At 52.2% G+C, this 14,008-nt stretch overlaps 1 protein-coding gene across 13 annotated transcripts in view; it reads left to right on the forward strand.

Moving 5' to 3' along the window:
* The window catches only part of KCNT1 (potassium sodium-activated channel subfamily T member 1), a 55,536-nt gene that overhangs the window by 22,577 nt on the left and 18,951 nt on the right, over positions 1-14,008 (forward strand). For 2 of the 13 annotated variants that reach the window (XM_015878875.3, XM_015878876.3), the window contains exons 1-2: positions 4,033-4,298; positions 11,295-11,336. The exons of 8 other annotated variants lie outside the window; for them this stretch is intronic. In XM_015878875.3, the coding sequence (XP_015734361.1) occupies positions 4,150-4,298; positions 11,295-11,336 (191 nt within the window). In that variant the 5' untranslated portion in view covers positions 4,033-4,149. Of the gene's footprint in view, positions 1-3,921; positions 4,299-11,241; positions 11,337-13,139; positions 13,273-14,008 lie in introns of those variants that run through there. 3 more of the 13 variants (XM_032448150.2, XM_032448148.2, XM_032448151.2) reach the window with 3 other exon arrangements.

Here is a 14,008-nt window from a genome sequence, read left to right on the forward strand (position 1 = left end):
TTTTGCTGCCTTGCTGTGCACAGCCTGGTGCTGCTGGTCTGTTCATGGGGATGCTGAGTCGTGGATTCACCTCAAATAAGCTGAATTCCTGGGGAACCCCACAGTGCCTCTGCACTCTGCTGCTCTGTGTTAAAGGGATTGCAGCAGAGGGACTGCAGGAGTATGGATTGAGGAGCTCAGTGTGCTGAATACTGCCTGTGTGCTGCAAATGACTTATGCCTCCTCCCCAGCCCTGCAGGGAGGTGTAGTAATTTGTCTCTGAGCCCTGGGGTTCACTGAGCACTCCTCGCTCAGAAAGCTCTCCACTCCTCTGTGCTGGGAAGGCTTCCTCAGCTCAAAGATGGCGATGAGATGGAGAGAGGTTCTTAAATTGATCGATACAAGCTCTGTTTTTAAGCCTAGTTATTAGTAAGTGTGGACATCCTTGATGTCCAGAGAGGGTTCCTGGGCATCTCTTGTACATTCCAATATCTCTGCAGTTTTGAAGTAATCGATGTATTGATGTTGCATTTCCGACTATAAGAAGATCTGAAGCTCTTTGGCTTCACCTTTACCAGTAAGTGCAACTCCACCTACTGCTGGATAGTTGGAAATCTGCACAGGGGGATCTGCATTTGGGCTGGTGATGCTGGGGAGCTGCTGGGGGCTGTTGGGAAGGTGTTCCCAAAGGGTTCCCCCTGGGACATTAGCAAAGTTTGGTAAGCAGAATAAAACAATCTCAAAACCTGCTGGAAAAGGCTGATGTTTGCAGCAGGTTGTTGAAGAGAAGGGTTGGTGGCAGAGCATGGCAGTGCTGCCCCGTGCAGCCCCCAGTTAGTCTGCACTAATTCTGTCAGCCTTGAGATACCACAGGATTTGGAAAGCTGTTTGCAACCCGTGATGTGGGAATGTGGGGCATCCCCTGGAGACTAACGAGCAGGTCTAACCCATGTTCACATCTTGAGAAGCTCTTCAGCCGACAGCTCAGCTGCATGAAATTGGTGGTGTCTGTCCATGTACTGGTAGTGCTCTGAGGTTTTCCCAAGTGCTGATGCCATGCTGTTAAATTTGTAGGGTCCTTGAAATGCAGAGGAGTTTGTGGCAGTGGTAGGACTGCATAGAGCCTCACCTTCTCTTGGGTTGGGACATGGAGGGATGGCACGGGCAGGCAGTTCCACAGCCCTTGGGGATTGCTTGAGAGCCAGGCAGAACTCTCAGCCCCCTGGGTGTCTTGGTAATCTCTGGTGAGACCTTGGTTCAGCCCTGAGGCTTTGGGCAAAATGTGCTTTCCTTTTGTTACCTCATGTGGCTGCCAGAAGCACATCCACGCAGAGTCGATGCGGCTCACGACATTCAAGGCTTTGAGAGGTGTTCAATCAGTGTTTCTTACAGAAATTTCTGTGTGCAGCCACTTCTGGGTCCAATCTGCTTTGTTCTAAACCATATTTTAGAAAGACTGTTACGATAACAATGGCTGCTGAGCAATCTCAAGCCATTTCTCTCCCCCCCGGTGCATCAATGGTCTCTGCATAATGCAGGCACAGAAATGACAAATCAGCAGTTTGTAATGGTTTCTTAAACTAAAATTAAGCATTGATTTCCTGGCTCACAGCCAGATGTTTGACACTCATTTAGCAGGCAAATATTTCTGGGCCAGAGCAATTCTTATTTGGACTCTAAAGTCGTGGATGTTGTGTTCTGTTGGCCTTCGTACTTTGCATTCCCAAGGAGGATGAGCTGCATGCATGAGGGTTTGCTGCTCTCATTTGCCTTCTTGCACTGTGAGTGAAGCACAGACTGTCAGCACAGCGTTTCAGGTTACACTTTGCAGCCATTGCTCTTTCTAGGAACAGGCGACTTCCCAGCAAGAGCGAGCCTTCTGGACATGCTCATTATGTGTGGAGTGATGCATTTTGGCTGTTGCATTGGTTGAGTTCTGGGTAAGCATTTGACAGCCATAAACTGACATCACCAGCACTGGGGATCTGCAATTAGTTTTAAATGCATTTTGCTGAGTAACAGCCCTTTGCTCTGTGTTGCAGCAAAGCTGTTTTGCCCACCCAGTGCAACCAGCCCCCTGACTTCTTACAGTCAGCAGTGTGCTCTGCCTACAACCGGCATCTCAGAGCTTCATTTTGCTTTTTCTCCTCGTGACAGCCTGACTTCTGGCTTCAGCACCAGGCGACCTCTTTTCTCCCTTGGAAGGGAAATGCCTGGTGAAAGCAGTGGCCCTGCATGAGGTTTCTTGTGACCTGCCTTGGTTCGGTCCCCTCTCTGTCTTTTTGCCTTGGTTTGTGCTCAGGTGCTCCCGTAAGAGGTGTCTTCATGTAGTGACTTCTACAAGTGGGAGCTGAGTTTTTTGAAGGGTTATTTTGTGCATTTTTTAGTCACGTGCTGTACAACAAAAGTACAACAGGACTTTCCATTTTCTATTAAAACTCCCCAAGCCTTTCCCTAATACCTCTTTTGCTCAGCGCTGCTGCTTGATGGCATTACTGCGGAGATCATGATTTATGTGTAAGCCACTTTGTGCATCTCCCCTGAAGTTAATAATCTTCTGGAATTAGGAATACAATATGAGTTAGAATCTCTGAATCGTTTCCCATGGGAGAGAGCTGACAGCCCCAGCCCTGGCGATTCTTGTCCATCAGGCTTGGGGCCTGTCCATGGGGCTGGTGGCAGAGATTACAGCTGAGCATGTGAACAATGGCCCGGGGTGTGCAGATCCAGAGCAATAACTGGAGACAAGGCTGAAGCAAACCATGGAGCAGAGAGGGATGGTTCTGTTAGGAAACAAACGTATTGATCTGATGAATCATTTTGAGGCAAAAGGAGAAATTAAATGTGCTCAAAAAGCTGGCACACTGGTAAATGGGCTGCGGGTTTTTATCCATCTAACATTTCAAAATGCTGCAGTAAAGCATGTTTTATGGTGAAATCCCATTAAGAAATTACACTCTGAGTAGGGAAACATGGATTTTGTTAACAGGGAACAGGGACTTGGTTTCTTTTCCTAGATCAGCTGTGGGGTGGCTTGAGGACATTCTGTAGGTTGGTTTTGAGGTGCTCCATCAGGTGGTGTTGGGGTGCTGTGTTGGGGTGATTTTGAGACGTTGTTGGGGTGGTTGAGAGCAGTTGTTGGGGTGGTTGGTTGGGGGCTCTCCATGGGGCAATGGCGGCTGCCTCTGTCCGTGGTGCTGAGCCGCCGTTCCAGCGACCCTCGGGTCCCCCCTCCCTGGCAGTGCCGCATCCCGCAGCAATGCTTCTCGTCGGGGGCTGCCATCGGGCACGAGCAGAGCAGCCACGGGCTGGCAGCATCCCCAGAAAGACTGTGGGGTGCATGGCACCATCGGTCCCACCTGCGCACTGGGGGACTTGTGGAGTTATCTCCTGCCTGGGGCTCCCTTGGCCATGATGAGTTCTCTGCTCTGTTTGACACCTTGGCAAATCGATGCCAAGAGCATCTGATGAAACAGCAGCTTTTGTGCTCACCTGAAGCAACAAAGCTGGGTGGTGCGAGGATGGGCTGTTTGGGCACAGCCAGGTGGGCAGGGATGGAGCACTGGAGGTGGCAACTCAGAGTGGGGCAGTGCTGAGTTGCCCTCTGCTCAGTTTGCAGCGTGTGCATTCAGGAGGGGGCCTTGTTCTGCTGCTTTGTGTCCATGAGCCAAGCGTGCTGAGTCTGTTCCCTGGCATTCAGTCCTCACGCTGCTCTTTACACGGAGAGATAAGATGAAATAGCTTCCTCCCCCTCATGTCGCTACAAAAAAAACAGGGATGGGGAAAAAAATAATCCCTCATCACCTGCCCTGCCTGTGGTGATAAGCATAATGCAAGCATTTGTTTTTTAAAGGAGGCAGCCAAGACAATTACATTATTTACTGAACAAAGCCATTTTGGAGATTTTTGCACAGTAAACGTTTTCTTAGTCATTTTGCACCAAATCTGTTGCAGCAGCAAGGCCAGAGAGTTTGCCTTGACTCCCCTCACTACCAAAATAAATGTGCAGGGCAGGATTGTTCCACTGAGCAGCCGTGAGTGGGGAGAAAGGAGAAGAAAGGAGATGGTACGTGCCAGCAGCTCTAAACTGAATGCGGTGAGGATTGCTATGTACGGGAGAGTTCAGGGGGGAAAGAGGAGGAAGTCACAGAAGCAGCCCAGGCTTGCAGGATGGCAAGAGCCAAGCTGAAGAATTCCCCTTCAGAGAGCAACTCACATGTGAAAACTGTCCCACCAGCAACGACAGAAGATATCCGTGGGGTGAGCCCCTTGCTGCCAGCACGGAGGATGGGCTCCTTGGGGAGCGATGTCGGACAGAGGTACTGCGGGGCTGCAGTGGTGCATGGGCATGGGAAGTGGGGGGGCATGCTTTGTCTTTTCAATAAAGGGGAAAGAATTTGTGCCACCAGGGGCTGGAGGGGTGGGGGGTGAAATCCTTCTGATAGCTGTGGGTGGAAGAGCCATGCCAGCTCTGAAGTTCCATTATGAAACAGATAGCTGGAGCAGAAGAAAACCACTTCCCTTGAAATTTTTATAAGTATTCTTTGATGGTTTATTTTTAAAATTTTTTTAATTATTATTTTCATTTTTGTTTGACAAAAGCATGTCTGAATGGCAGCCCTGAGACTGTAGGGCTGCTACATGATGCTGCTAACTTGTGCTGCACCTTCTCTGTGCAGTACGAGACCAAAGCTTTTTGCACTGTTAGCACCACAATAAGCACTGTACATAAGCACCATGTTTGCAATGATGCTTGATCCTCCTTCTGAGGAATGATTTATTTACAACAGGAAAAAAAAAGAAAGAGGCTGCCCTAGGAAATGCTGCATCCTCTTTCTGCAAGCACACAGCTGAAATGCACAGGAGAAAAATGTGCTGTTTTTCAGGAGGATGGAAATGGTTTCACACTGCACCATGGTTCAGAAGAAGCTAGACCTCATTTAGAAAAGGAGACATGTGTCAGGAGTTCAGTTCTGGTTCTGTTTATTTTCTTTCTGTCATCTCTTCAGCATTTCAGCCCATCCATGGTCTCTTCCCTCTCAGCAAAATCTGCCTCACTTGTGACTGTGTGCTGTGTATCTCCTAGGATGCGATTTGGTGCTGCTTCTAGCTCTGATTTCCAGCGCAGATTAGCACGGTAGGAAAGCTTCTGCTTGTGGTGAATTTTACTTGGCTGGCTCCAGGCTGGCAGGAATTCACCACCTTGGTGTCAGGACCTTTGTGCAGCTCCCAGGTGGGCCAGGGGAGTGCAGGCAGCAGGCATGGCTGAGTGGTGTGGTGCCTATTGGGGTGGCAAGGTGGTGTGTGGAGGGCACATGCTTTGGTCTCCAGATCCAGGAGGCAGAGTCCTGTAGTGCCTGCAGAGCTCAGGTCTCCATGTGATGTGTGATGGCACCGTGGTTGGTCTTCCAGCGGTCAGACTCTTGGATCTTGTGAATCATTTCATGAGCTGGGGCTTACAAGTCTGGGAGGCTGCATATGTATGGGAAGCTGCAAATGGGCATTGGGCAGGTACATTGGAACTGCATTCCTGAGCCTTGTGAGGTGTCATCACGCTTCGCCAAGCGATCTGCATCTTCTCTACTCCCAGGGCAGATCAGTTTGCTCTGGTTTTATGAATTGTTTTGACCCATTCTGGGGACTGAGTCGTGCTGTTAGCAGAACCCTGGGGAGAGAACACTTCCTTCCCTCCACCCCCCAGGCACTGCTGGTGTCCCCTCAGCATGCCCAGGGGTTCTAGGGCTGATGAGAGCCTCTCACTGTGGCTGCGGGGCTCTTCCAAACCCATCCCAATCTGCTGGGGCTTAGCATGCAAGGGGGGCTTGGTGGGCTCAGCCCAGGAGCAGGAGCTCTGTCCCCAGGGCTGGCCCCTGTTTCTCTTGGCAGGGATTGTGGCATAAGGAGCGTTGCTGTAAGGCAGGGATAGATTTGGAGCTGAGGGGGGCAATGTCCAAAAGCCACAGAGCTTCAGTTGTTAGTGGACCTGGGCCAGAAAGCTGAGAGTGCGAAGCACAGCGGGTGCCTCCGGGCTGAAGATAATACATGATTGAACCCAATTCCCTGAGTTTCATTGGAATTTCATGGGTTTTGCTGCAGTCTTGCTGTAAGGAGCTGGTGGCTTGGATGCTTCTTGGTGGGAGGTGAAGTCCCTGGCAGCACTCTCTGCTGCTCCCTGAGCCCCATGAGCTGCCTGCAGAGCCTGAATCCTGCAAATGCTGTGCTCCCCTTGGTAATGGAGTTGGCGATAAACACGGTTGGTGTGCATGTACTTCATTGCCTATTCAAGAGACAAAGGAGGGAAGATTGCTTTGGAATTATGGATAGAGTGTCAGAGATGCTCTGTCTCTCCTCCTGAGCCAGACAAACAGCATTACCATGTTAGCAGCAATGGTTGTCACTGGGACTTTGGGGTGAGATGTGAGGTGATGGTGGAAGCAGATTGCTGTGTTACAGGATGTTCCCAGTGATGCAAATCAGTTCTCTAGGCAGCTGAAACCAGTGAAGTTTATTCTCACCTACTTTATTTGCCTTTTACTCTGTCTCTTAGTCACTGTAACATCTCAGGGCTTTTAGTAGCTCTTGGTTTCAGCAGGAGAACAGCTCTGCTGTGGTTTGGAAGTGACTGAGCAGCCCTGCAGCTCTACACAGCGGGAGGCTGCACGATGCTCCCAGCTGCCCTGCACCCCACTCTTCAGGGTGCATCATATGGGGAGCTCGCTCCCACAGGAGGGAGAGATGGTGCTGGGGGAAGACTTGGGGAGGAGAAGGTGTTGAGGTGGAACAAAGAACAGAAAAGTCAATTTCTGAGCTGAGCTCTCCATGGAGCACTGCAGCGATGCAGGCTGAGAGCTGTGTTTGGGAGGAAGCTGCTGGCAGCGTGGTCATGAAAATATCTGTGCTCGGATCTCACTTTGGGGTCTGTTGATCTCTCTGCAGCACCGGACATGCGGACATTCTGTTGTGTTCTTGTTTTAAAAAATAACATTTTTACAAGATAATTGTGTCCTGTTTATGCAGCTTTGCTAGGAAGTAGGGGAACTTCTTGTTGCTCTGCGTCTGGAGGCAAACTGATATTCTTAAGGAACAGCAAACACCCCCGTAATGGATCTGGATTTGAAGACCTGCCCAAAAACTTCAGGGGTGGGGGGGAATGGGTAAGGCTGGCAGCACTGCCTGTCCTCCCCAGAGCTTGAGATCGCTCCCTACAAACTGGGAGGGCACAGCCAGCCCTGAGCAGTGGGAGACAACCACGTGCCATGGAGCTGTGGTCTGACCCAGGGTGAGGTGCTCTCCTACTGCTTTGGGAATTGCAGGAGCAGGAATTGGGGCTGCAGATTTAGGAGTGCTGCCATGTGAAATCCTGTGGTGCTGAGGTGGTTTGTTGGAGAACATAGGAGTTGTGGGCTAGTTTAGGTTGGAAGGGATGGCTGGGGGAATCTCTTCCTCAGACAGAATGAACTTAAAAGTTGGGTGAGATTGGGTCAGGTTGACTGGGACTGCTAAGCTTTGGGAATCAACCAGGATGGAGCTTTCCCAGCCTCTCCATAATACCTGTTGTAGTGCTTCATCACTCAGGGTGAATATTTCATCTTCATATTCAGTCGGGCTTCCCCCTTGCTGCATCTTGTGACTGCTCCCTCTGTCCTTTTGCTCTGGGGACATCTGGGCTCCCTCTCACTTTGCACTCAGTGGCTGAAGGCAGCAATCACTTTGTTCCCTCACTTCCTTGTCCTCAGGCTCCGTTTCCCCACCCCCAACCTCTCCTTGTCTGGTGTCTGGAGGTGGTTCTGGCACCAATACCTGGGGCTTTACTCCATCCATGGCACAATGAGGGTTGGAAGCTGTGTGGGCCCAGCGCTTGCTGAATGAAGAGCAATTCAGAGAGCACTAGAACCACCCAAATGTGTTTGAAAATCTAATTTATGACTAATCAATGGCTGTTCCCCCCAAGGGGCCACCAGGCATTAGCAAGCTCATCCTGTTGGATGTGTGCTTACAGCCTGATGCTCAGACCCATGGTCTGCCCTGAGCCCTGGCACTGCTGGAGCTGTTATTGGGGTTGCTGTGTTTTGGTTTCTCTCTGCTGGTCTCCATAGCAAGTCCCAGGTGCACATTCTACCTGCAGCAGAACACTGGACTCACTGGGATGGGGGTCAGTGAGCCAAGAGCAATGTTTTTGCATATTTCCTTCATGCAGCACAGAGCTGTGGTGCTGCAGGCTGTGCTGCTGCCAGTTGTAATGAAGATGGCCTGAAAAGGTGCCCAGCTCACTCCCCAGGGCTTTGCTTAGGAGTTAGGGAGGGACTGGACCTATTGAGGCACAGTGGGGACTTTCAGCTGTGCTGGAAGCAGGACACCCCATGTCACCATGTCCTCCAGTTCCCTCCTGCAGGGTCTGGTCTTGTGCTGTGCTCCCCACCCTGCAGACCCCTCCATGCTCAGCAGGGAGCTGCCCCCTCCCACTCCATGCCCTACATCAGTGCTGAGCTGCAGGTGCCAAGCATCAGGAGCCCACGCTCCAAATGTGTGCTTGTGTTTTGGTCCTTCATCCCCATCAGAGCCCGGTGGTGTGCAGGGCTTCAGCATTGCTCCTGTGGAAGGGGCTGATATATGAGTTAAGCATTCCTGCAAGGTAAGGGCAGGCAGCACACATGGCTCAATGGGCTGCATTTGATATACCGCATGGTTTCCAAACCCCAGCCCCTCCCTTGTGTCCCCATCCCTGGGTTCTCAGTGCACTGTGAGCCGTGGGGCTGCCCCATCCCATCCTGCACATGTCGTTAGCCAGACGCTGCCCATGCTGCTTGCTTCTCCCTTCCTCTTTGTTGCTCTTTCTCCCCCTCTTTACTTTCCTTTTTTGTCTCCTCCCATCTGTCCTTCTCACATCAGGCTATTTTTGTGGATGAGTTTCTCACTGTCAGTATGGTAAGAACCGTGGTGCAGCTCTTGTCTTTGTGGATGTGCATTGCTTTGGGGACCCCTCCCCAGCAGCTGCCCCTCCTGGTTGGCTCTGCCCTTCTGCTGTGCCCCGTGCCTTCCCAATGAGCACAGATCCATTGGGATCAGGGGTTCCTTCAGCCCCAGGTGCCCCATCCTGGCAGGCATTGGCTGAGCAACCTGAAGTGTGGTGCTGGGAAAGCACTTGTGCCCTGGTGCCTCCTGAGCTCCCCACTCGAGGCAGGAATCCTTTGCTTCAACTGACTGGGAAGTGAACAGCCAGAAGCGAATTTTAATCCTTTTTGTTGATCAAAAAACTTCCAAAAAATGACAGAACAGCAGAAAGTGGCAGCAAGGTGCCATGGCTGGGGCATGGTTGGAGTGTGCAGCCCAGGCTGGGTGCTGCAGAGAGGGCTGTGCAGTGCAGCGGGGGTGGGCAGGTATGTACTCTTGTACATAAGCAAGCCTCATTAGTTGCCTTTTGTTCTAATAATAAACCTGCCATTGTGTCTTCCCCTTAGAAGAAAGTCCTACCCTTTGTCAGGGGCTGCAGCTTGCAGATGTCAGAGCTGTCTGAAGCTGTGAAGTTCTTTTTTCTTTGCTGCACCTCTCCTTGCTCTGTGCCTTTGCTGCTCTGCACTGCAGGATGCCACCAGCCTGGCTGCTCCCTTTGTCACAACCCAGGGTGGCCACAGCCCCTTGCAGCCCTCACCCACAGGGCACATCCCTTCCTTCTGCCCATCTCTGTGCTTGTGGAAGCAGTGCTGTGGCTGTAAGCCTTTCTGCCCATCCTTCCCCCTGCAGGGGGGGGGAAGGATGTACTGATGTTCTATATTGAACAGAACCCACCAACTCTTAAAAACTTGTTGGTGTCTGGAAAACAATCCTTTCCCAGTCAGGAACTGACGTGGATTTTAGTTTCCTTCACTAATTGCAGTGCTTCATCCATGGCACCAGGCAGGCAGAGCTGGGAGAGCTGGGGCTGCCCATCACCCAGGGCCCTCATTGAGGGGCTTTTTGGGGGCTGCAGCCCCACACCCCACACTGAGATCACAGCTGCAGGGTGAGCAGAGTGTGAGGGACTGTGCAGTGCAGTGCCCCACGGCAGCTGGTGTGCAGGGCTGTGTCTGCAGGAGCTCTGCTCACTCTGTCCTCTCACCACCGGCCACCAGCTGCTGTGCATTAGGAGAAAACCAAATCACTTGCTGTTTCTCGCCCATAATGTGTCTGCGAGGCATAGATGGATGCTGTGGAAAGCCAAGTGTGAGCAGGAGCCTCAGGCAGTGCCTGCTGCTGAGGTTAATCCAATTTTCTGCAGGGATTGAGGCTGGCTGGCACAGAGCTTGTTGGCTGGGGCTGCCCACCCCAAAGAGTCCTGTGCAGGTTTTGCAGATTGAGAATCAGAAAGTTTGCAAGTTGTCATTCAGTTTGTGACCCAGCATCTCTCTCGGCTTTGCTCAGCTGCATTTTGGGGGATTTTGGAGAGAAGTGGGTGCATCAGATGGGACAGATGGGATGCTGGGGAACGTGATCTGGTGCCTTATGTGGTAGGTGGCAACCCTGCCTGCAGTGGTGGGTTGGAATTGGATGGTCCCCTCCAACCCAACCATCTATGATGCTAAGAAAGCTCCCAGGTGTTTCAGTGCAGGTGTGTGTCACATAGGTAATGATGGAGGAGCATCAAACAATGGTGTCACAAGGAGGCTGCTCTGATCTCTGGGTAGATGGGGGATGAGCTGGCTTTCTGTTGGACGTGTGTTTCAATTGAAATGGGAATTTACTGCTGTTGTATGGTTTGAAATATACCAGAGTACTTTACTGAGTATGTCAGACTTCTCTGTTCTTGTGCTGATGCTGGGACCAGGAGATGCCAGCATGAAGCCAGCAGTGCTAACTTGGCCTGGGGCAGCCCCAGGACTCTCTCTCTGCATCCCACTGCCCTCATTTGTGTTCTACCCACCATAACACCGACACCCCTCATACCCTCATCCTTCCTTCTGTTTATTTCATTTGCATTTTTATGGCCATCAGTTGCAAGTGCAGAATGAGCTCTCCAAAGGCTCACGTGGTTCCTAGGAGCACCCCGAGCAGCACCTCGTGGAATGGAATTTCCTTGCAGAAAGTGTGAAATTGAATTTGAGTTTGTGAGACTCAGGAAAGAAACCCCCCCAAAAAAGCATAGAGCCCCCCTCCCCCCAGACAGCATAAAGAAATGTGTTTGTGTGGAGCTGAGCCCTTGGGGCATCGCTGGGTGCCCGAGGAGGGGATGTCACTGTGGCAGCACATTCCTAGGGCTCAGTGCCAGCCCTGCTGGTCCCCCCACAGCTGCCCGCGCTGTGCTGCACCGCCCTCACCTCCTGTGATGCTCTCACCCATAGGCCCCACGCCGAGGATTTCAGCATGGATTCCTCCTTCTCACAGTAAGTGCCGTGCATGCATGCATGCAGTACCGGGAACGCGAAGAGCCCTGGGTGCCAGGAGCAGCGCCAGGGCAGCACCAGGGCACAGTGCTGCTCTTGGCACCTGGGCTGGCAGGTTGTGCCTGCAAACCAGAGTGGTTCCCAGCATGGGGAGCCATGCTCAGCTCCATGGGGAAGGAGCCAGGTCCTTCCAGCAAATTGGTGATTGCCCATCAGTGCTGAGCTCCATGCGCAGGCTCTAATTAAACAATCCAGATTCATCAGCAGAAGCAATTATCGGAGCTGATTCCTGAGTGTCAATCTCCAATGTTGCAAAACAAAGAAGGCAAACTGAATGCAGCATGTCGTTCTATTGCTTCTCCTCGTTCGGGTTTTCACCTTTTTTCATTACTGAGAACAGCAGTACAGACTGGTTGTAGCCAAAGGATGTGCTGAATGAGGGTGGGGTGGAACTGCAGCTTCTCTCAGGAGACAGCGAGCTGATGAACTCCTGCAATATGGTTATATTGTGATGTCCTCCCCAGTAGAAACCTACAGATTTCTTCCCCATTTGGCAGATTTCTGCAGCCTCTCCTGCAGTGGGACACAGGCTGAGAGTTCCTGCCTGGCATCCCCAGCTCAGTGCTGCCTGCCTTGCCCTTGTCCTTCACACAGCTGTGTTCATACAGCTGATCTGGGGGCAGGGTTGAGCAGTGGGACAACCTGCAGCCTTGCTCAGTGCAGCCTCCTTGCTCTTGGGCTGCTGGGATTCTGCTTTCCCCCACGGCCTGAATGATCTGTAGTGTTCCCACTATGGTGATATTGGCTGAGTCCAGCTGTGTTCAATTTGCTGCAGAATGGCTGGCAATATCAGCCCCTTCCCTTGGGCAAAAATCACACTCCTGTAATGAAGGAGGTATTGTTTGTTTGTGTTTTTTTCCTTCTTTCTTCAATTTCTTCGCATAGTGAATGGAGGAAATGTTGAGATAATCCCTTCAGGAGATGGTTCTGGAGCCCCGTGTGCCCCATGTCACCATGGGCTCTATTGCCCTGAGCCTTTGCCATCCCTGCGCACTGCTCTATGCTGTAGGAGTGGTGAGCTGTGCCCTCCCTCAGCCGTGCTGCCCAAGCTGGGTGCAGGAGCTGCAGGGGTTACAAGTGCTGGGGGTGCCTACAGCCCCCAGAGATGCTGAGCTGTCCAGGGGTGGTGTGTGGGACATGATGCTGGGTGGGTGCTGGGCACGTTTTGGAGCCAGTGGAGCTTTGCTGCCAGGGCTGAGCCATACAGGTGTTGTGACACGGAGCCTTCCTCCTCCTCTCAGCCATTCTTCAGTTACTGTTGATGGGACACAGGGGCAGCCCACACTGTTCTTCTCACTCTGGCAGGTGCTCAGTTCTATGGATGTGCCACAATGTGTGCATAGACCCACGCTCACTCCCCTTCCTGTCCCAGCATCATGTGGTGGTGTCTGTCTGTCCCCAGTCCTGACTGGCATCACCGTGACCATCCCCAGAGCCCATCCTGGGGCAGTGCTGGCACTGGGCAGTGGAGATGTCTCCATTCATTCCAAAGCTCTCTGACTGTCTCACTTACATCCCGCTTCCCACTGGGGGAGATGTAATGAGACATTTCCCAGGATGAGAATGCTGTTTCCTGGCCAATTGCAGTGGGAGCGCAGGGATTTGTGATGCAGGGACCTGCCAATGATTTTTCCTCTCTTTCCAAAGCTACGTTTATTTGAAGATACATTTCTCATGGTGAAATATTGCAGTCGGTTTGAAATAGAGCAAAAGCATCCTGGGCACGTGAGCCCCTCTGGGAGCAGCAGGCAGCCTTGGGGCAGGTGGTGCTGGGGCCGTGCCCAGGCACTGCTTTGGGGCCATCTCAGCTTCCCGACAGCTGCCAGCCCAGGGCCGGAGCTGTGCCTGCCTGCGCCATGGGGACGAGGAGCTCGGGGTATGTCCTGGATTGCTGAGGGTCCGTGGGGGGCACGGGCTGATGGGGTGGGAGAATGGGTGGGGGGGCTGCCGTGCTCCTCTGTGTCTGTGCTGGGGCTGCAGAGCAGAGCTGAACTCGGGTTGGTGTTTGCACTTTTTGGAACAAATTATTATGTCTTTCTTGGGGGGGGGGGGGGGAGGGGGAAGAGCTCATCATCTTAGAACAAACTGCCTCTAATCTTAGGTTAATAAAGCACAATAAATAGCCGAGTAAAGCAAATGGAATTGCACAGGCATTATGGAGTGCATAACAGCAGGAATTACAGTTCCAAGGAACTAAACCCCAATGTGTAGCTGGGCTGCTACTGCCCAGCAGGGCACAGCCCTGGTGCTGAAGGCACAACCTGTCCAAGGGAGCCCTGCCTGGGGCTGGGGGCAGTGGGGCTCCAGGGCAGCAGGAATGCAGGCAGGGCTCACCATGGGTGTGCTGAGTTTCAGTTTAGTTAAACACTTGACAAGGGTGTGCTGGAGATGGGCTGAACGCCTCTCCCAGCTGGGAAGGGTCCGTTGTGTGTTCAGATGGCTGCTGGTGGTAAATGAGCATTGCCATGCCATGGGATGTGTCCTGCTCCTCCCTGTCCATCCGCAGGGACAGGCAGCTGCTTCTCCCCAAGCCCTGTTCCACTTGATTTCCATGCATTTCTTCTCCCTGTTGCCATTCTAACTGCTGAACGTTATGGTCTGTTTGTCCCCAG

The sequence above is a fragment of the Coturnix japonica genome, chromosome 21 (genome assembly GCF_054131305.1).
Source record: "Coturnix japonica strain WE chromosome 21, WE-NBRP24, whole genome shotgun sequence".
In the NCBI taxonomy this organism is placed as follows: Eukaryota; Metazoa; Chordata; class Aves; order Galliformes; family Phasianidae; genus Coturnix; species Coturnix japonica.